Below are 22,406 nucleotides of genomic sequence, written 5' to 3'. Positions count from 1 at the left end.
ATTTATAAATTCTTTTTTCCTAGAAAGCATTTGTACTTAAAACTGCTGCCTGGAGAACGGGAATTACCTGGAGGTTGGTTGGTTGCTGTAGATATCCTTGTACATCCAGACCGCTGCCAGCCAGAAGCGCCGCAGCTGCTGCCTCGCCTGCCCTGCGCTGTCTGAGGCCACGCTTGTAACGACGCGCTGGCTTCACCAGCAAAGCTAATTCATTTCCATCGGTCCTCTCACTTCCCTGAGCACTTCAGGCCTTCACTGCGCTGGCAGGGTTTTATGGGGCCATGCTCTGAGCCAGAGAGAACTGATGTGTGTATTTTTTAACAGAAATGTGTTTTTTTTCTTTCTATTTCAGTTCCATTCCCTAAATATCGAGATAGGAGTGTTGTGAGAGCGAGGCACGGGGACAGGAGTATGCATGGCTGATGCTGGTTGTGAATGGGGAGGGATCTCGCTGAACCCCAGCTTTGGTGTGAAGCACTGTCCTCAGACCCCCAGAAAGCGTCAGGAGTTCAGTATTCCCTGGGGAAGTGCGGATCAGGAGGTTAAATGCCAATGTCACGGGAAACTCCCAGTGCCAAAGACACCTCGGCGTCACTTGTGTTCGGCTCCCACCACGAGGGTCTTGCGAATGGTGGATCTGCTCCTCACCTTTCTGCGAGACGTTGAGCGTTGCTTTGGAGCCCAGGCCCAGAGGACTGGTCTCCTGACACCGAGTTTTACGGATCTTTTCACTCTTTTGATGATGTTGACTCTGACAAAACATCTCCTGGGGGTTTTCTCTCCAACGTCAGCTGCTCCCTGGCCCATCCCATCTTTGCCCCATCTACCCAGCTTCTCCTGGTACCACTCTCTCCTCTGCTGCTCTCAGGATCGGTTTCGTGCAGATAGGATCTTGAGATGGAGATGCTGTATAACTGGCCCTCCAGTTCAGAGTCGCTTAGTGGAGGCCTGAGGAGCACCAGGAACGTGTCCGTGGGTCTGATCTCCCCTGTGAGATGCTCTGATGACAATGAAACAAGCGGCTGTTCCTTTTCTCTCTAGAAAGCGGATGGGAACTGCGAGGAAGTTGCCCGTAGGTGACGATGGTTGTCCCTTTGCGCTGCTGCCAGCTCGGAACGGCAGTGGGAGAACCAGTGGCCTGGGCTGGCAGGATCTATAAGCTGACCCAGACTTAGCCCAGACTGGGCCATACTGGGGCTTAGCCCCTGATGCGCGGTGTGACCTGCTCTCCACCGACCTCTGTTCCGGTGGCTCCGGCCTTGGCTCGATGTCCCCAGTGACTCTAGATGGCCTGGCGCCAGGATCTGGTGCTGGAAGTACAGGACGGGAGCACCCATTTTGCTCGGTCCTTGCGCACCCTTAGGTGCTGCTGAGCCCCGAGCAGTGGGACCTGCCTTACAGGAGCTCCTCCGCTCCTGCTTCACCTTGTGATGTGGTTTTCCAGGGCTCGGTGTCACCAAGGTGCAGCTGTAATGTCCCCAGATGCTCCTCTGGTCTGTCCGCTTGCAGCAGCCGCTTGCTCACACGGGCCAAGCTACGGCAAACCAAGGACACATCATCTGGGAGGAAGGCGGCCGGCTGCTCCTTGTCCACTTCCACCCCACACCAGTGTGAGTTCATACCCGCTCTCGGTGTCCCTGTGCCACGGTTGTGCCCACAACGCGCCCGGTCACTCTGAGTGCCCGTGCCACAGATGTTGCATCACCTGCAGCAGCAGATACTGCGTCACCAGCAGCCACAGAGTCACCGGTGTGGGTCTGGGGAGGGTGAGGGCTGGGGTAAGGGGCGATGGGGGTGAGAGCAGGGGAGCAAGGCTGGGGCGGTGTTGGGGGGACAGCCAGTGTCTGCTGACAGGCATGAAGAACCGGAGCCGCAGAGGGTGGGGGACGCGGTTGGTGAAGGCGGAGAGGAGCAGGAAGAGCAGCAAAGCCTCTGAGTCAGGAGGGGACACTCACTGAGTTGCCCTGGGGACCGATCGGTGCCTTTGGACTCTCCCGCAGCTCCCCAACCATATGGCTAATTGAACCAAAGAAGGGGCGGAAAAAAAAAAAAAAAAAAAAAATCAAACAAATGAACGCATCCTTCAGCCTCGCTGCCACGCTTTGCAGAGGAATGGGGCCGTTTCCTGCTGCTGAGCCCCGGCGGGGCTTGCCCGGGACCGTCAGCCCCAACCTAGCAAACAGCCGTGTCACCAGGGCGTGGTGCTCGGCACAGGGGGACGATGCCATATCCACCCGCCTGCCGCCGAGCTCGCCTGCAAGCGGCTTTTCCAGCATTTTGCAGCTGCCTCGGGGAAGAGCCCCAGCAATCAGCGTTTCCTGGCTCTGCTCCTCCAAGGTAAGGCAAGCTCCCAGGTGCGTTTGGGGACGCAGGGGCGGCCCGTTGCCGAACTGTGGCACTTGGGGTGCTGCCCTGATGAGGGTGCGGGGCTGCCTGCATGGCCGGGGGTGGCTGGGATTGTCTGGCAGCCAGGACCAGCCGTATCCCTTCCTGGGACTCCCTCCTCGTGCGAAGGAGTCACCTGCTGTGCCCAGGGCCACCAAGTCCTGCAACAAAACTTCCTGGGGCATTTGCCCTCGCACCCCAGCAGTGGGCAGTTCGGGCACACCAGCCTGTGGCTGGGGCGATGTGGCCACGCAAAACTCCTGGGAGCATCCCCCTCTGTGAAATCCTGCTGGACCCTCCGCCAGCTGAGACGGCTTGAGGGGACAGTCCCTGACACCCATCCGCTGCCTGGTGCGAGCCACGGGGTCCCTGGCACTCCCTGGCATGGGGAGGGAGCTCCTCAAGTCTTGGACCAACAGGCTCTTTTGCATGATGGAATATGCTCTGGCAAAGATAAAAATCTCACCTCGGGTTATTTTTGTTGCTGCAGCGGGTGAGTTGGGTACCACTGCCAGCTGGGCCTTTCCCAAATCCAAGTGCAGCTCCTCGGCTAAAACCCCAGCTCCCTCCCAGCCTGGAGGTTTGGCCTTGCGGACACGCTGCGGGAGTGGCGCGGCTTCCCTATGCCGGTGCCGTGGACCCCATGGGTGCCCCAGCCCCGTGCCGCTCCAAACTGCCGGGGCCAGTGGGGAGGGAGCCTTCGCACAGCCCTGCCTGGGTGCCAAACCAGCATCACCCTGACAGAGGGACAGTACTGGCCCCGGCTGTCACCCTGCTCCATGTGTCCCAGCTCCTGCTGGAACAGGAGCAGCTCTTGGAGAGGTATCTGAAATGGGAGATGGCTACGCTGGAGGGAGATGAAGCTGGTGCCATCATGTCCATATGGCATCTCCAGAGCAGAGCCCAGCCCCTTGGCTGGGCTTCATGCGTGAGGAGGACAAGGGTCCGGCATGAGCTGAGGTACCACAGGGGCATGAGGACTCCTAAAGGAGACAGCTGGGAATGGATGGTCCTAGGGACCTCCATCTCCACCTGCATCTTAACACGGGCAGCACCTGGTGACCTGCTCAGCTCAGTGGTGGCTTTAGCATCCCGATGCGGTGGATGGCTCCCAGTTAGGAACTGGGAGCTGCTTCACTGGAAGGACACTGGGGTCATGGTTCGAGCAGTGTCCTGCCTTGCCCGGGGCTTGTGGGAACAGAAGCCACCATATGAGGGCAAGGCTGTGAGGAGAGCAGCCACCCATCCGTGGGGGTGGCTGAGAGGAGGATGGTGTGGGAGAACAAGAAAAGGACGTGGCTGCGGGGTGCTGTTTGTCCAACACGGACAAGCGGGTGCTGAGAGATGTGGAGCTACTGGACTGGGTGGCACAGTCGGTGCCATGGCTTGGCAGCTGAGCCCTGGGACCTGGAGGTGTGCTGTGTCTCTGGAGTGGTCCTGTCACGTGGAGATAGCTGGAACTGCCCCAAAAGTAAAGACAAGTCTTGCAAGCCCTACCTGTGAGCAGCTGCTGACCACCCACAAGTCCGCGTGGAAGGGCCAGGGGGAGCAGGGAATGAAGACAGGCAGCTGGCAGCCTGTTTCTGCCTCAAATTCTCATACTGGGACTAAAAACCTGCTAAACTGGGTAAGATGACTCCAAATACCTCTTGAGATGCCAGCCACCGTCCCGTTTCAGCTGTGGAGGCTGGCTTTCGCTATTATCATGATTGGCAGCTGTCACTCATTTCAGATGAGGCTTTGCGAGGTGTGGGTCGAAGTCCGGGTCCCTTCTTGCCGTATGCTCAGGTTGTGTGCCAGGGACTTGAGCCCCTGGGGAGAAATGGCCTAATTTTACGTGGGCTTTAAGGCTGAGCACAACCATCTTAAATATCTGCACATCAGCTTCTATAAACCTGTCCCTGTGAGGGGGCTGGATGCGGAGAAAGGCAGGTTTGTCCTCGGTTGCCCCAAAACTCTGTGCAGAGCCTGGGTTTGTACTTTGGGAACCCTCAGTCTCACAAAAGTGGTCACCCTTGGTACCCACCCAGCGGTGCTGGGGACATAGGGCATGACACGCTGCCATCTCCCAGGACTCCCAGCTTGAGAGAAGAAGATGCTAGCGCTGAGCGGGGACGGAAAACACTGGGTATTTCTCCCAGCCAGGCTCCAGCGATGGTGCCAAGCCCATACAGCAGGTCTGTGGTGTGTGCTGGGTCCCTGGGACTCCTGGCAGCTCCTGCCTGGGGCTTTCTCAGCTCATTGACCCCCAAAGGTTCAGGTTTGTGGGTGGGACAAAGCCTTTACTAAGGCATCTCCATCACCTGCTCTCTATGGTTGAAACTCTTCAGCCTTTTGCGATGCTCTTTGCAGAGGATTTGTAATCCTGGCAGCAAGCCTGGCTGATTTATTTTTTAACCTTCTATTTTCATATACACCAACAAAAGACAGCTTAAGCAAAAGTAACTGTTACTCAAAAAGCAGCTCTTAACTGGAAAGCTCCCCTCTTGCAGCCGCCTCTGGCCACTCTCACCGTCCCTTCTCCCACACTACCCATCCCAGATGTTGTCTGTAGATCAGACACATCCAGTCCTACCACCAAACAGAGCAGAAGGTAGCTTCACCCCTTGGTGCTCAGGCGTTGGTTAGACACCTCCCTCTCCATCTCCAAGACACCTACCTCCCCTTCACCAGCCTGTGCCTTCAGCTGCATCTTTGCTGCTCCAGGACACAGGGACCGTGGCCAAGACGTGCATGGAAGGAAAGCAGGGGTGGTGGAGCGTCTTTCAGAGGGCTGTAGAGTGCCTTGGGCAAGGCACCAAGATCAGGAAGGATCATTTTGGTTTATCATTTGTGGAAGACGTAGAAACAACACATAGGTGACAGGATTGGGAATTACATGACATCCTGGATAGCGGCTGACTTTAGTGACCCCAGAATTTGTCTTGCATTAGCTGTATTGGCTTTTACAGCCTTACTTGGGGTGGAGCTGAGATGCAGTGACCATCAGGACGCTGCTGGCTGCAGGCAGGTCTCCAGCCACGCCAGAGGCCAAGGCTGCCCACGCCTCCGTGTTTCTTGTTTCTTGTGTCTTTGATAACTTTCGCACGCTGAAAGCATTCACAGCCGAAACACTAATTCCACAGCCAGCTCTCACCCAGGCATGTCCTTTAGGAAATGGCCTGATTCATGCAAGTGAAAGTTAGATTTTTATCACTAAATTGGCTGAAACACGTTTCAAATCACCCGAGAGCCTCCTCTGTGCTGGCTCTAACACTTGGATCACTCCAAAGACTTACAAAGTGCTTTGTGGTGCAAGACCCCTAAACCCCTCTGCAGCCAGAGTCCCTGCTCCTTGCAGCTGCCCCCCCGGTGCGTCGGCCATGCTGGGGGCTGCTGGGGGCAGAGCTGGCTTCAGCCTGGGCGGTGGGTGAGACCCAACGCAGGGCTGAGCTGGAAGCCGGCGGTTGCAGGCTGCTCTAGGGTGGCTTAGCAGCATCCCAGCACCCCTGAACGGGGTTTTACATGCAGCATATAGGCTCCATAGTTCCACCTCTGCCCCCAGAGCCATCCAGACCACCACCCTAACCGCCTCGGCCCCGTCCATTGCTGGTCCTCGTGCCACCCGGTGCTCTCAGTCCCTTGCTGCTTTTCTTGCTTTTTTATTTAGCACTCCCAAACAGCAATGGGAACTCTAACCCCATTTGGCTTGCCAAGGCCAGTGCGTCCCAGTGTCCAGGGAGAGCCAGGCTGGTGGTTTGGGGTGGCAAAAGCAGAGCAGGTCCTCCTCCACCAGCAGTACACTGGCTTCACGTGGTGAGTACCGACACCAGATCATGGTCTGGGATGTGGTAGCAGTGCGGTCTGGTTATCTCACACGCAAACTAATTCCCTGCACCAAGATAAGAGGTTGGGAAAACGAAAGCAGCCTGGCAGCCCTGCCAAGAGCAGCCGCTTAGCCCTGCCTGTGGGGAGAGGAGCTGTGGGTCACCCCTGCCTGGGGCTGCCTCCGCATGTGCTCCCCTCGGAGCTGTGGACCTGCCTGCAGTCCAGATTCCCAGCTCTTCCTGAAGCCTCATCATTTAGCTTTGGGTTTGGTTTTTTTTCCAATAAGCTCCCGTGTCAGAGACATGTCCTACTTGTGTGTAGGCAATGGCAAACTGCAGCCCTCAGCTCAGCTTCTAACTGCTGGGAACATTGGGACAAGCAGTCAAAAAGTTATTGGAGAGCGCCTAGAAAATGAAGAGATAAGTAGTGTTTCATCTAGATTTGTCAAGAAACTATGCTACCCCAACCTGACACCCTTCTCTTACGGGTGACAGCCACTCTGGAGACGAGAGAGGGCGAGCACAAGGTATCACGCTTAGGAAGGGCCACAGAGCAGCCTGGCCAGCTGCTGGGTAGGTGGGATACAGAGGTGGCTTTGGGGTGTCCCTGGCTAACGGCCAATGTGTGCAAAAGCAAATGTGACCTTAGAAGCACACAAGTCTCTGCCCTGACGTGGGTGCCCTGAGCTGCTGCAGCCCCCACTTTCAGGGTTGGTGTTTCCAGGACTTCATCTATAACTTTTAGAGAATAATTTAGAGAGTTGGCAAGGCTGCGATTGAAAGCACAGGTCCATTTTGAGTCACTGCTCTCGGAAAGATGTGATGAGAAGTGTGGAGCAAGTGCTGAAAGCCCAGAGGGGAGCAGCCAGGATGGCAGGGGCACAAGGAGGAGGAAAGGCTGAAGGAAGGGAGGCTGCAGCAACAATGACCTCCCTGGAGCAGCTTCTCAGAAGCTTTGCTGAGACTTTGAGGAGAGAGACGTCCAGAATACCACAGCTCAGTGACATGAGGTGGCCTAGCAGGGAGTGAGGGGATACGGAGTGTCTAGCTGTCCACAGCTCACCCACCACCGCGGCGGGGGTAGCTGGCTCCATCATGGTGTTGCCAAACCAGTTTGGCAGCTCAAGGGAGACCTCCCATAGCCAAAGGGTTTCCTGGTCTCCTGCAAATATCCTCCAGCATTTGCTGAGGGACACCTCCATCACGTCACCCTTTCACCTTCTGCCTTGTTTCCTTATGGCCCTGTTGATTGCACTGGAGGCAATCAAGCATCCCCAGAGCTGCTTGCCTCAGTCTCCCTCCCGTGCTGTCCCCAAATGCTCACTGTGGCACTAGTGAAAGGGAAAATCCTGCCCTAAGGGTGCTTCATCCTCCTTTCCCTGTGCTCCCTGATCTCAGGAAGAAAAAACCTTCAGGATGCCCAGGGCCAGAGGAGAGCCCACGCCCGAGGCTCTTGTGAGCCAGATCCCAGACACCCCAACTTCACCTTCCAGCTTGGTGCTCTCATCCCCAGGTAACACAGCTGGTGAGAGAGCAACTAACAGCCTCAACCTCCTGGAACATCCCTCCGCCACATCCCTCCACCCCAGCAGACACGGAGCCCACCACCACAGCGCTGGGCAGCACATCCCTCTCCCAGCAGGGAGCTGGTGCCCGTTCCCCAGGCAGCCTGCCCTGCGGGGCTCAGCCGACTCCGCTGTCAATATCAAAATACTGATATTTTAATCAATGTAATTAATCTCGTGGATCTCACGAGGATGCAGGTGTGGTGCTAAGCCCCATCCGAGCGCCGTGGGAGATGGAGCTGCCCCAGGGCCAACTCCCGCTATGTTGTAGTTGCGCACAGGGAAGGGGAACGGACCGGGGTGTCCGTGGCTGGCACAGGGGCTAGCTCCAGGCACATGTCCCTGACTCGGAGCACCCACAGCTGAGAGGCGGCACCAAGACAGTCACAGTCAGGGCAACTGGGGCGTGTTTAATAATGATACACATTGGGAAAAACAGTAGGGAGGAGGAACGGTCTGGTGTGCTACTTGCCAGCCGGGGACAGCAGGCGTGGACATCCCAAAGGCAGCTTTAAATGGCCGCAATTCCACCAGTCTTGCTGGAATAGGACTGGAAGGGAGGGCTGGAGCTGGTCCCGGCTGTGACAAGCTGCAGCAAGACCCGGGGTGCATCTGGAAGGGGAACAAGAGGCAGGAGCGTGCAAGTGCAGCTCACCCAGAGACATGGGACCTGCACAGAGCCACCGCCTGCACCTCCCACGGCCAGAGCTGGGGTGACCTCATGGTGCAGATATTAAATGGTGGGGAAATGAGAGACTCTCTTTTGACCCTGAGTCAAGGTGTTTTCCTTTCAGAAGGCACAGGGAAGACGTTAGCAATGGAGGTGATCTCATTTCACAAACACCAGTCATCTCAGCGACTGGCAGTAAAGGCTGGACTTGAACCCCGCAGAGTCTCCACACCAGCCTGGCAACTTCCTTCTGGGTCTCAAAGAGTCATTTCAAGGGCCACAGACAAAGAAATATATGTCAAAAGCAGATCAAATAGGGGTGTGTGTGTACTCTAGCCATACTTCTCCGTAGCAGATTTGTCCACCTGCAGTCAGAAGAATGAGACATTTAGGTCACTTTCTCAGTTATGAGCAAATAGCACATTTAGCTCTCACCAGAGCACATCCCCGAAGGCAAACAGGGCTGGGGCTCATCAGCACCGAGGACCCGAGGGGAGCCACGTGAGAGCGGGTGCTCCTGTGGGCCAGGCACCCCACGGCCCTTCCAGGTCCTGCGATCCTCCACACTCGGGCACCACATCGCCCGGAGACCCGGCCCACGTTGTAGCAGACAGACACCCCTTTGGGTGGGATTACCCGGAGAAAATTGAGGGCCGGACTGTATGTGGCACGGAGCCGGGGTGTTGTCACCTTGCCGGAGCCCAGCCGGGGCAGCACCGCCTGGGAGAGGGTGCAGGGCGCTGCACATGCGGCAGGCGCGGGCACGAGGGGAAACAGCCTTCTCCCTCCTGGAGTGCCAAGGTGGAAGGAGAAGGGGCCAGTGCTCAGCCCGTTCAGCAGGAGGAGGTAAAAGCTAAGGTAATTGTCTAATTAGCTGATCAAGGGGCCTCTGTGGGAGCCCACAGAGGGAGCAGGCGCGGGTGCAATAGGGGCTGTGTGTGATGCTGGGTGCTGGGGACATGATGCAGGTTTGGGAAGATGTCTCCAGCGAGCCTTTTGCCTGGTCCCGTGGGGACTCTGCCTCCCCCCCAGCTTGCCGTGCCTCCTCCCAGCCCTAGCTTTCTGTTGCCCTAAAGTTTTTGCAGGGAGGATTTTGTCAACAAAATTATGAAGCCGTTACTTACGGCATTACTACATGACTTCGCTCAGGAATACCTAGCGTAAATTGAAGAAGTATTACCTTTTATCAGAATTTTTAACTGAACTATTTCTAAATAATATTACCTCTCCCAGCAAAGCCTCTGTCATGGCTTCCACCCCTGTATCCACCTTCATCTACCAGCCAAGCCCATGGGGGTCTGTAGGATGGCAGACAGGCCCCAGGAAAGAAGGTGCTGGGAGAATGGGGATTCCTGGTCCCCTTCGACCAGGGCCGCTCAGAGCCCTGCAGCTCCCGCTGGGTTTCAGGGAGGGGAAGAGCTGCAGCAGATGGAGGAGCTCCCTTGAAACTAGAGTTTCCTCGAGCCATCCGCCCAGACCCAGCGATGCCACGTACCCTCTGCCTGGGCACAGCCCCATCCCGCAGCTCTGCCCCGAGCCCTGCCAGGCCTTCGGCACCCAGACAGGCTGTTTGCTCAACGAAAGTGCTGGTGAAACTGGTTCTCCTGCTTTTGCACATCTACGTTTCCTCCCAAGAGGGAGGTGGGCGCTCAGGACCCCAGGAGGTGGATGAAGGGCTCCGGCAGATGGGGGATGTCTCCTGGCCCCACTCGTGGCTGCGAGGTGTATGGCTGCTGTGCAGGGACCGGACACATCTGCCCACGTTAAAAGGAACCGGTGCACCACAAGCACTGCTTTCACGGCGAGCAAAGCACCGCCGGGTGCGGTTGCCTGTGCTCTGCTCAGTGGTGTCCACAGGGCGCTCTCACCAGCTTGGCCCCAATCTCCAACCCTCTGGGGCTGTGCCCATCTCAGGAGCAGGGCCGAGTCTGGTCCTGCCATTCTTTCTAGGACAAGGTCCATGGGACATGGGTGGCTGAGAGCTCGAGAGCACCAGGGCTGCTCCAAGGCCCCCTCCTTGAGGGCTCCTCGAGGGACCGGATCCCTGAGGTGGGGCCACAGACCATGGGTGGGACCATGGGGCCATGTGTCCCTGTGATGGCACACGTCCCCACCTGCCTGAGCGCGTGGTCCCACTCACCACGTTCATGAGGGGTCCATTGCTCTCAGAAGCTGCGGTGGTGGACTTGGAAGCATTGCAAAGCTTGCATTTGGCATGTGGCCCCAGATGCACCCCAGTTCCCTACTGGGACAAGCTCCAGGCTGGATGCAGACCTGGGGCACTCCCATCCATCCTTTCTTTCGGCAGCCCAGGAGACCCTGCCATGCACCATGGCGACTGCTGCTGGGTCAGCTTAGTCCCAGCAAGGTCTGTCCTTCACTGCCCTTGTGCTCACGTGGACCAGGGCTGCCAGGCTGGTGGCAGCAGGTTTGCCAAAGGGCTGAGACTGGCAAAGAGACCCAAATTCCTCGGAACGGAGACAGAAACAGCACCTCCGACAGTCCCGCCGCCTGGGATGAGCTGATGGAGTCACCACAAGCCGAGGGAAATCACAGCTCCCTCCCAGCTGGGAAATCATTACCTGTCCTTCTGGCATGAGAGGTATTCAGATATTATCACATAACTCCTGGAGCTATTTCTTTACTACAGAAGGATCAGGAAAAGTAAACTGAAGAGCTGCTCAGCCTGGGTTTGGAGGCAGGAGCCGGAGGGTTTGGTTGGCTCTGGGTGCACACAGCCACCGCGCAGTGCCGCACGTCCAGGAGGGACCGGGGCCGGTCAGTGCCTCTCTGTCCTGCGTGGGGACAAGTTCTCCTTGCTCAGGAGAGCCCTGGCCCAGCCGCTCTGCGGTCAGCGGGGGATTTCCAGGCCTGGGAAGGTAGCAGACACTTCTCCCTTTCAGTGAAGCCATGCGAGTCCAAAGGTTATGTGTTGTGTGGAGGTGGGAATGCCGGAGTGGTGGCACCCTCTGGGCGCCAGGCATCCACCCACCAGCACACGAGCCACTGCAGAGGAGATTGCCGTGGGAAGAGGGACTGGCCAGGAGGTCTGAGCCCCGGCCGGCCGGCAGCAGGGTACGGCACAGGCACCCAGCTCGGTGCAAGCGGCAGATAGATGTGACCTGAGGCAGAGAGCACCTGGGGACGGCTGCACCCCCAGTTTCACGGGGTGGTACTTTCAGTGCACAGCGCGGGACCTCTGAAACCACCGTCCCTCCGGCGGCAGGGAAAGGTGCTCTGGGAAGGTCGCATGCAATGAGGGCTCCCCCAGCATTTCCCTTGTGGCATCGCGGTGTTTGACTCCGCTGGGGTAAGGCAGCTGGGAACTGAATCATTCCATGGAGATGGCCCTTGTGATAGCCCTGGCAGCCTCTTATCAGGGAGCTGAATCAGCAGGAAGCAGCTTCACTGTATCACCCAGAGAGAGCAGGTCCCCGCGTCCACCAGCCCTCCCGTCCCAGGACAGGGGTGCCGGGGCTCCGCGGCTGGGTGTGATACCCTGCTGCCGAGCCCCGAACGCGTGCCCGGAGCGATGGGAGGCTGCTGGCGGAGCTGGGGGCTGCGAGGACCTGAGCCCTCCCCATTCCCCCGGCTCTCCTTGGGGTCCTCGTGTCTGCAGGGACCCCCAGCCCAGGAGCATCTCAAAGCTGGGTCATACAGGGGAAGGGGTGACCGCAGTCCCAGCTGGACCCTGACGATGTCTTGGCCCTCTTGGCCTCTCCTGTCTTGCCTGGCAAAGCTCAGCAAGTGTTGCTGAGACCCCCCTGGCAGGGCCATCCTCCTCCTCTGATGTGATTTTCCTTCTCATTGTAATAAACTTAATATCAAGGCACCTACCACTCCGTGTGAGATTTCAAGGCATTGGATACTGGAAATATCACTCTCACCTCTTACAGACCTTGTAGAGACTCGTAATGGAAATATTAAGACTGGTGAGAGCAAAGAGAGAACAGAAATGTGTGATCGTGTGTAAAAGCACAAAGCAGCAGGGGGACAAGGGTTAAAAGGAGAGGTGTGCGCTAATTGCTGCAGGGCTCCTATGTGTGATTTCATTCAAAGGAGGAGGAGGAACTAATTGGCCGAAGGTAAGCTATAGGGAAGATGCCAAACTGAGCCATAAATACACCTGTAGGACAAAGAAGGGAACAGATATTCAAGAGTTTTGCCTAAGGCTGATGAAGTCTGAGGTAAAATAATGGGGAAAAGATTTTCAAGCAGTATCCACTTCCAAAGGATATAAAAGGCAAGTCCAAGCTGGGTTTGCTGCCAGCAGTGGAGGAGCCCTGACCCACAGCAAGGACTCGCAAGCCAGCTCGGAGCAATCCCACCTGGGCACACACATCTGGGTGCTGCTGGGTGCACGGGTCTGGGAGTGCCAGCAGGTGAGCTGACCTTGCTTATATCTTGTAAAATAAAATCACCTTCCCCTTCTACAATATCTCAGGTTGAGTTTTTTTGCAGTTTCCCATGCTCTGCTCTGTTTGGTGCCGTGTTTCTTTTGCTCCTCGTGGACCTGAACCTTCTCGGTAATGGTGAGCCAAGCAGGAGTGGGCGTGAGACCTGGAGGACTGTTGTGATCCCACCACGGCTGTGCCAGGCTGCTGGGCAACCAACCCCTCTTTCCTCCAGCCCCGCCCGATTTTATCCTAATATTGCTTTTCCCAGGGAAAGATCTGATTATCCACCAGGATTTCCAACTTACACAGCTTGAGATGGTGTCAGCCCTACCCAAGGGACAGCTTTCAGCGCTGATCTCCTTGCAGCTCTCACTGACTAGCGTTGTTCCCAGCTGGCTGTGACCAACCACCTTTCTCCTGTGTTTGGGTTTGCAGGAGCCTTCACCATGATGTTCGCTAACAAGAAGCACTTCACCACTGCCATCGTCGGGGTGCTGATCGCACTCTCCATCATTGCCCTTGTTCTCAGCCTGGTGAAGATTGAAGATGTCACCCTCCCACCCACGGTCAAGGTGAGCCCAAAAAAGGGTCCCTGAGCACCACTGCAGAGACCAATCACCTTGGGCAGGTGCTCAGAGACAACGCTTAGTTAGGGTTAGGAGGTGAAGGGTGGTCAGTAGGACCTGCCTGGTAGTAGTTGGGTGGGTGTTTTCTTCCCACCTCAGGATGCAGGCAGAAGAAATACAGCCTGGCCACTTCGAAGTCAGGGAGGGAAGCCTCCTCTGAAATTAGCCACCACGCTACGCGCTTGACGTGTTTCGAGGAGATTACCTTGGGGCAGATGGGTAGGGCAAAGCCCTGCCCCGCTCCCTCTGGCCTCCCAGGGCACCGCACCGCAGGGCGATATACCTCCACGTGGCCTTCCTTCCTGCCAGCTCCCACCGGCCTTGTCCTAACCCGCTCACGGGACAGCACGAGCATCATGGCTCCTCCCCGTCCCTCCCCTGCAGCTTGGCATCCCACCCTGGCTGCTGGAAGAGGGCTGGCCTGGTTTCGGGGCTTTCCTGGGGAGAGGCTCACAGCTGGGTGCTCCTGGAGCGGGGCTGGTGTGGCCCTGCCAGTCTCTGCCCAGGCTGGGTGCAGCCATGGGGGTAGCAGAGAGCACTGGAGGTGGCGGAGTTGCTGGCCCCAAGGTGAGGCCAGTGTAGACACAAAAGGTATGTAACCAAGAGAGAAAATAAAGAAACATGCAGAAACAACCAAAAAAATGTTTGTGTGAGCTGGCATTGCTGCACAGACCTCGGGTGGAAAGGAATGAAAAAGTCCCTCAGTTGCTGTGGGAAATGCCCGTGCGGAGGCCACGCACTGTCACCGCTCTGCTCTGCCACGCTCAGATAGCTGTGCCTTAGAGAGATGGGGTTTGGGGCATCCCCTGGCCCCACGACCCTGGCAGGGCCATGGTGGGGCGAGGGGCAGGCTGCTGCTCCTCCCGCCAACGTGATGTCTTGGTTTTTCCTTCCAGTATGGGATGGTGTTTGATGCAGGCTCATCCCACACCTCGCTGTTTGTCTACGAGTGGGATTCAGACAAGGAGAACGACACCGGTGTGGTCAGCCAGACCTTGTCCTGTGATGTCCAGGGTCAGTATCTCCCTGCCATGGGCTCGGTGCTGCCCTGCACGGTCGTGTGGTGGGTGGGACGACCTGGCCCTTCCTCTTGTTGGCCTGCCCACGCTGGGCAGCTCTGTCCATCGGGCTGTCACTGCTGGCACCATGGGGAGCCCTGGCTGAGGCAGGGTGGTCCCTGGCCCCGCTGGCTTCGCTCATGGTTGGTGGGCCCTCAGCACCATGTAGTGCCCACGTGCTTGGTGGGACTGAAGCACCTTGGTGTTGCTCTGGATTTTCATTCTTCCACCTTGGACTGCCCCCAGCTGCCCAAGCTGCTGTCCTGCCTGGGGAAGGTCTCATCCATAGAGCTGGGGACACTGCTGAAAGCATGGGAGATGTGGGGAAGCCATAGGAGATGAACGTAAGCGTGCCTCAGTCAGGTCTCAGGGGACCAGGGGACCCAGGCAAAGCACCCTTTGTTGCTAAGGGGTGACAGACCTCGCTGCCCCATGTCCTCTTGCTCCCACATCTCTGTCCCTAGCCGTTCCCCTCAGCCTGTCCCAGCCTGACTCTCTTCCAGGGCAAGGCATATCGAGCTATGCCAACGATCCCCCAAAAGCCGGTGATTCCCTAAGGGAGTGCCTGGATAAAGCCCTGAAGGTCATTCCTGCTGCAAAACAGAGAGATGCCCCAGCTTATCTCGGAGCAACGGCAGGCATGAGGCTACTGAGGTACCGCTGCGGGGCGCGGGGGTGGCGGAGCAGCAGCCAAGCTGCAAGCAGCCACTGCCAGGACACAGTGTCCTGCATGGGGCCAGCTGCCAGGAGCTCCCAGCTCACACGCTGCCGTGAGCAAGTGACCGGGGAGTGGGGAGAAGGCAGCCCGGTGGGGACACAGGGGTGGCTGAGCTGTCCTGAGTGATTGGCCCTGGGGCAGAGAGGCTACTCAGAGGTGTCTGTTGGCATCCTGGGACCCCGGATGGTGCTGCATGCCCAGTTCCAAGCAAGAAATGCTTCTCAGAGCTCTTTGTTTGCTCTTCATTATTCCTTAAACACAAGGGAGTTGAGATGCCACCAAGGGATGTGCCATCTGCCCAGACGGATGGGTGCTAGTGGGGGAGCGGGGCAGAGGTAGGAGGCAACGGAGTGCTGCAGGACCTGCCCTTACCTTTCTCCAGCCCATATTAGCTCTCTTAAAATGTCAACCTTCATTTCATGGTTCTTGGTTTTATGGTTGCAGATATCTAACGTTATTTCTGTGCCCTGGCAACCTGACCCTTTCCCTGGGAAGGAGCCGGGTCATAGCCTGAAGGTTACTCGCTTCAGAGGGTGAGCACATGCCAGCAGCCCCGAGACATCTTCCCCCACTCAGAGGTCTGAAACCAGGCTGGCGCCTTCCCAAAAGACCCACCCGAGCTCAGCAGCCAGCCCTGGCTTTGGTGCAGTCGGTGGGTGATGTTCAAACCTGGGTTTTGCAGCACAATCCCCTCTGGCCTCCAGCACTATCAAGGTACTTAGACAGGGAAGGGTGGCCTGGCAAACTTCTGTGTGACCAGGATCAAGCTGCACTGGAGGGAAGAGATTGCTATTGCTCCTAGATTTGATGATGCCAAGTCTAGACAGCTGGGATTTATGCTGTACGAGCAGCTTTGACAAGTTCTGTAGCAGGAAACATCATTTCACACAAACTGCTTGTTGCAAAAAACTGGAGCATGTGGAACTGGGAAAAAACCAGACTGTTTCCTTGTGGTTCGTCTGTAGTATTGATGTAGCTGGGTATGGGTCCTGACCTTTGAGTCCTTCTTAGAGAACAGAACAGCTCTGCCGCAGACCGAGTCCTGGCCGAAGTTGCTAAAACCATGCGAGAGTACCCCGTGGCTTTCAAAGGAGCTCGAATCCTTACAGGAGAGGAGGAGGGGGCTTATGGCTGGATCACCATCAACTACCTGCTGGAGTCCTTCACTAAGGTGGGAGAAGGGTGAAACACACCCTCCTTTGCTAATACAGTTTTTCTGATTTTTCTTAAGCTTGCTTAGCACAGGAGGAAAGTCTCGGTTAACGGCTTTTGGGGAAGGAGCCAGTTATCCTCTGGCTTGCCTACAGTGAAAGAGGAGGGAGAAATCAGGAATGGGGGTGTCCCTGTTAAGAGCTCAGAGCACATCTCCACACCATGTGGACAGCGGGTCCCTTGGGGACAGCGAGGTCGGCCGTGCAGCCCAGCGGGGACAGTTTGCTCCTGCTAGGCTTTGCCTTGCTGCCCTGGGAAGGTCCATCTCCGTGTGGCCCTGCGAGGCCCCAGGTTTGGTTCAATGTGCCAGTCTTAAGGAAGCTTGACCCAAACCTCTTTCCTGCCACCCTCTATCCAGCACTGCCACAGCTCACAGAGGTGCCAGCACCGTCGGGCTCCTGTGCAGGCTGTTGGAGGATTTCTGTCCTTCCCCTTGCAGCGGCACCTCTGCAGCCTGCTCTTCAGGAAGGGCAGCCCATCCAAGCCAGGTCCCCACCAGCACTTTGGTCTGGGAACCAGTGGCTCAGAGCCATGTGAGCCCACAGCAGGTTGGCACATTGTGACCATCAGACAGTTCAATCTCTGTTTTTTCTGGCTCTGATTAAATGGCCAGGCTGGTTGGGCAGGGAAGGCAGTGGGGCCTCAGGTACGGAAATAATTGAATTGAATACCCTTGAATTTAGTAACAAAACCCTATTGACTTCAATGGGATGAGACTTTTGCTCAAGCCCAGCCGTGTACTACTCCTCTTCCTCCCCTGTCTCGCCTTGGCAGTACTCCCCCAAAGCACACACGTGGGTTCGTCCAGAGGCGGCCAACTTTTTGGGGGCACTGGATCTTGGAGGAGCATCCACTCAAATCAGCTTTATGCCCGAAGGTTCAGTGATAAACTGGAATGAAGCCTCCAAGTTCACACTGTACGGGTATAACTACAACATCTACGCACACAGCTACCTCTGTTACGGGCAGAACGAGATGCTGAAGCGACTGGCAAAGGAATTAATTGCGGTGAGGGGGGAACTGGGGGGTAATTGGACTCTGGTGTCATGATACCAACCACAGACTTGTTAATGCATAAAATAAGAACAGGCAATGCTCTTCCAGGGAGGCATCAGCAGGAACTGAGAGCAGGTACAGCCTCCCTGGAGCACGGGCAGGCAGATGTGGAGAGGAGCATGGGAAGCGTCAGAAGAGGGGGCTCAGGAGAGGTCTTCTGGCTGTACACAGCTGCATCGCACAGGGTGTAGAAAAGGCAGGACCAGGCTCTTCTCAGAGGTGCAAAGTGACAGGACAAGAGGCAACAGGCACAAGCTGGAACATGCGAGTTTCCAACCAGGTGCAGGGGAAAAGTATTTCCCAGTAAGAATGGTCAAGTATCAGAATAGGGCCCAGAAATGCTGTGGAGTCGCCATCCTTGGAGCAATTCAGAATTTGACGGGACAAGGCTCTGAGCAACCTGATCTAGTTGGTCACACTTTAAGGAGGGGGTTGGCACAGGTACCCCTATAGCTCCCCTCAACTACTCTGTGGCTGCATGGACCTGAGAAAAGTGAACCAGAGATCTTTCTCAGGCCATTTTTTGGAAGGTCAGAGGGGAAAAGGGCCTTCACGGAGCTGCATCTTACCAGGAGGAGCAGCCTTGGCGAGCCAGAAGGGTTTGCTCATGCCGCACAGCCAGGAAGGTCCCAGGTGGTGTCCCTGGCTGGGGCAGGAGCTAGAGACAGAGCTAGAGCTGGGGTGGAGAGGGCTTTGAGTGCCCCAAACCATGATCCTGCTGGCCAGGGGAGAGAGGTGCTGAGTCCCTGAAATTGGTCTGCCTCCGTGGGAGAGGGAACGAGACAAAGCAGAGCGAGAATTAGCGTTGAGCTCAGACTGGGACTGCAGACGGCCAACAAGACCAGGATTAAACAGCAGGAGGGTCTTTCCCTGCTGAGGAGGTGGGAGATGCCTGCACCCGTGGCTTTGGGGGGAGCGCTGGGTGAACCTTGCTGCCCAGCATGGGCAAACCCGCCAAGAGGGTTTGGAGGAGGCTGCAGCCTGTGATTTTGCTATTCCCAGGAGTCGTCCTCCAGCACACGAGTCGATCACCCTTGCTACCCAAAAGACTACAATGAAACCATCTCGCTGTCTTCCTTCCGTACCAGTCCCTGCACCAACCGCAGCGACCCACGCCTGACCCTCGGTGACAGGAACGTGACCCTGGAGGGCAGGGGCAATGCCAGCGGGTGCCTGGCAGCCGTCAAGAAGCTGTTCAACTTCTCGGCGTGCGGCCAGAGCCAGGACTGCACCTTCGATGGCGTCTACCAGCCCCGGGTCAGCGGGCAGTTCATTGTAAGGCAAATCTCATCCTCCCGCCTCCCGGACAGAGCATGTCCCCGGGTGCTGTGGTGTCCCTGCGTGCCCCGTGGCACTGTCACCTCCCCGCAGCAGAATGGGGGCAAGAAGCACCAAATTACCACTGCCCCAGGGCACAACAGGGATTGCTGCCATCTGTTTTTTCAGCCAGCTCTCCAAATGGGACCGTGTTCATAAAACAGGTGCTTAGTTGAAAACCAAGTTTTCAGTTAAAAAAAAAAAAAAGAGCTTAGCCAGCTTAGCCAGGCAAGGTTCTGCCTGTGCTCCATGTGCTGCTGCAGCCAGCAAGCACCTACACCCCCAGCCCATCATCTCTGCTGGGACATGGGCAGCGATGCCCTGGGACTATGCAACGGTGGGACAAACCCGGTGAAGGACAAAGCCCAGCTCCTGCTTCCCCCTGACATGTCCCAACAGCATTCCCAAATGGCCCTGTGTGCTGGAAGGGGAGGGTGGGATGTCTGCCTGGCAGAGACACGGGGTGCAGCCAGACCGGAGAGGAACCTCGTGCAGGAGAGCAGGGGGCTGCTGCCATCCCCCACCTCACAGGACTTCCCAGTCCTGAGTAGAGCCCGAGTCCCATCTACTGGGCAGCTTCCCCCCATAGCCCCATTGCCGCTGCCCCTCTGGCTGGCGCAGAATAGAACAGAACAGAATAGAATCTCTGCTGGGACATGGACAGCGATGCCCTGGGACTATGCAGCGGTGGGACAAACCCGGTGAAGGACAAAGCCCACCTCCTGCTTCGAGGGAGATGGGGGCAGCTGCCTGGGGGGGTTTCCCCACTGTAACTCAACGGTGTTTCTGCCTCTTGCCTTTCAGGCCTTCTCTGCCTTTTACTATAACTTCAAGTTTCTCAACCTGACCGAGGGGCAGTCGCTGGCTGCTGTCAGGGAGACCATCGAGCATTTCTGCACAAGAAGCTGGGAAGACGTACGTTCCCCACGATGGGAGGCTATGGGGAAGTTTCACAAGCAAAGGAATCCTGGGGTCGGGGAAGAGGAGCGGGGACTCCTCCAGGGCAAGGCTCCCTGGTTGCTGAGCTGTGCCCTGCACAGCAGAGCCATCCCTGAGCTCTCCAAGGGAGCCAGGACCGTCCTGCACCCACCCTTGGGGACCCTCCTTACTCACACAACATTGGGAAAGGGGCACCCAGGGCAGGTGAAGGCAGCAAAATCTCCCCACCAGCACGGGAGCTGGGGATGGAGGTGGGGCTGGAGCCCTGGAGGGTGGTGAGGGGGGAGCCAGCTGCTGGCACCACTCTGGAGACGAGTCAAATGGGGATGGATAAGGCCAAGAGATGTGGTAGGACCACCATGGGGCAGAGAGCAGGGGCCCCTTGCACGAGGAGGATGAGATGGGAGAATCTGGGGCAGGAGGAGCTCCAACATGTCTCTGTTTCCATGTGGAGAGTGAATCCTCCTCAAAGGAGTTGCCCTGTGTGGACAGGTCCAAAATATCTGCCAAAATACCAGAAAAGACAGGACTTTTTTTCTGGATGCTGGTGGCTGCGGAGCCATTGCCCCTCGTGCAGCAGTTGTCAGGGCACTGTCCCTGCATGGAAATTGCCTGCAAATAACTCCCTGTCCTCTCCAAACATGTCCCCACCCCAGCTGTCTTCTAGCTACCCCAGAGAGAATCCTGAGCGACTGCCTAAATACTGTGCCAACGCCAACTACATCCTCACACTCCTCCTCGATGCCTACAAGTTCAACGAGACCAGCTGGAACAACATCTTCTTCCAGATGAAGGTAGGCAGAAACCCAGCCTGCGGGCAGCAGTAGAGGCAGCGCCGGGGAAAAGAGTCGTGGGGTGCCATGAGAGCCACGGTCCAGCAGCCCTGCCTGCCCCCCATCCCAGCCTGGCGCTGCTGTGGGGCCAGCTGCTGCACCCCGTTTGGGCCGTGCAGGAGTAGGTGGCCCTGCGTCGTCGGTGTGCCTTTCCTGCAGGGCTAACTCATTGTCCCCTCTCGCCTCGGGCAGGCGGGGAGCGCCGACGTCGGCTGGATGCTGGGGTACATGCTGAACCTCACCAACATGATCCCGGCGGAGGCTCCGGCGCGGGTGAAGGGGCACATTCCTTCCCTGTGGGCTGCGGCCGTCGCCTTCATCATCCTCACCCTTGCCTTGGGGCTTGCTGCCCTGCTCCTGCTCTTGTGGGTGTAGGAGCCCGGGTGCATTTCAGAGCGCAGCAGGAGCACGGTGGGTCTGGAGGGCTGTCTGCACTGCGGTGCCCTGCGCTTTGCCAGCAGGACTGGCAGCCTGAGGCTCGTTCAACGATGCTGAGCACGTTAACCTCTACAGCACTGAAGAACCAAGGTCTGGCCTCCCACGGGACTGCCCCCAACATGCAGATAGGCACCACGTGAGGTTTCCAGAGGAGCTCCTGTGGAGAACTGCTGGGATCAGCCTACGCGCCACAGGAACCCCGGCCATGCCTCTCTGTCTCCTTACACCTCTATGCCTGTTACAGATCTGGCCTCCATCGCACTGGCTGGCACGTGGGGCCGTGGAGAGCCAGCCTGGCTGTGGAAGAGCTCCCCGAATACCAGACCATTAGTGCATGGCTGCAGGCACTTGGTGGTAGGGTGCTTCGTGCGATGCTGGGTCTGACCACGGTTGCCAACAGCCAGGCAGGTCCCTGCCAGGTCTGCCAGCGTGAGGGCACGCAAGGCTCTGTGGCACCCCAGCTGGCTCTCCTGAGGGTGTATCGTTTGGGCTTATCTGATGGTCTTGGAGACAGAAGGCAGATTGAGCACCCAAAGTCAGAAGTGTGGTCCATGCCTCCCCAGCAGGTCCATCTCATCTCATCTTCCTTTTCCTCTGGGATGAAGGCATTGATGTTCCTAAGTGTCTTCCTGGAGACCAGACTGTCCCACCAGCAGAAGCCTGGACACCGTGGGTGTCAGGTTGAGATTCCAGCAGGCTGCGAGTCTGCCCTGACCCTGCAGATGTGGATGAGCTGGGTCCTGCCCACAACTGCGCCCTTGCCTTTGCCTTTGGTTCTGCTCTTTTGTTTGTTATCTGCCCTGTGGATGATTCATTTTGTTATTTGCCTCCCGGCAGCAAGGAGCTGACCTTTGGTGTTTCTGCAGACAGGCAGGTGTCTCACAGCTCTCGTCATCCAAATAAACATTGTAAAAGTCAGCGAGTGGGGAAATGCCTGTTACTTTGCTCCTGAACTGTTATGGTTTTATTGTTTCCGTCTCCCACGCAAGGGCTGGTGATGACAACGGGGACTCAGGGGAGAGTCAACATCGCTCAGTGCCACAGGAGATGCCCCTGGAGATCTCGCAGCATCTGCCAGACCTTAGAGAGGAGCCAGCAGGGCACGAGGACAGGCCTTTTCCTTCTGAGAGCCAGGGTGTCTCACCTCACTCCACTGGCTGCCAGTGGGACTCCCCAAAAATTTAAGGGTGGCCCCAGAGGCTGCCCCTGACATGTCCCAACAGCATTCCCAAATGGCCCTGTGTGCTGGAAGGGGAGGGTGGGATGTCTGCCTGGCAGAGACTCGGGGTGCAGCCAGACCGGAGAGGAACCTCGTGCAGGAGAGCAGGGGGCTGCTGCCATCCCCCACCTCACAGGGCTTCCCAGTCCTGGGCAGAGCCCGAGTCC

At 57.2% G+C, this 22,406-nt stretch overlaps 1 protein-coding gene across 1 annotated transcript; it reads left to right on the top strand.

Annotated features, from left to right (window-relative positions):
• Positions 1 to 84: 84 nt before the first annotated feature.
• LOC142091256 (ectonucleoside triphosphate diphosphohydrolase 8-like) lies at positions 85 to 22,135 on the top strand. Its single transcript, XM_075170214.1, has 10 exons — positions 85 to 2,337; positions 13,259 to 13,395; positions 14,346 to 14,463; positions 15,011 to 15,161; positions 16,237 to 16,396; positions 17,212 to 17,445; positions 18,496 to 18,768; positions 19,615 to 19,725; positions 20,406 to 20,543; positions 20,775 to 22,135. Exons 2-10 carry the CDS (start codon positions 13,270 to 13,272, stop codon positions 20,955 to 20,957), a joined length of 1,494 nt encoding a protein of 497 aa, XP_075026315.1. The 5' UTR covers positions 85 to 2,337; positions 13,259 to 13,269; the 3' UTR covers positions 20,958 to 22,135.
• Positions 22,136 to 22,406: the final 271 nt, after the last annotated feature.

Source organism: Calonectris borealis, chromosome 21 (genome assembly GCF_964195595.1).
Source record: "Calonectris borealis chromosome 21, bCalBor7.hap1.2, whole genome shotgun sequence".
Lineage (NCBI taxonomy): Eukaryota > Metazoa > Chordata > Aves > Procellariiformes > Procellariidae > Calonectris > Calonectris borealis.
Note: the sequence above shows the minus strand (reverse complement) of the source record. Positions and strands in the feature narration are given on the sequence as shown.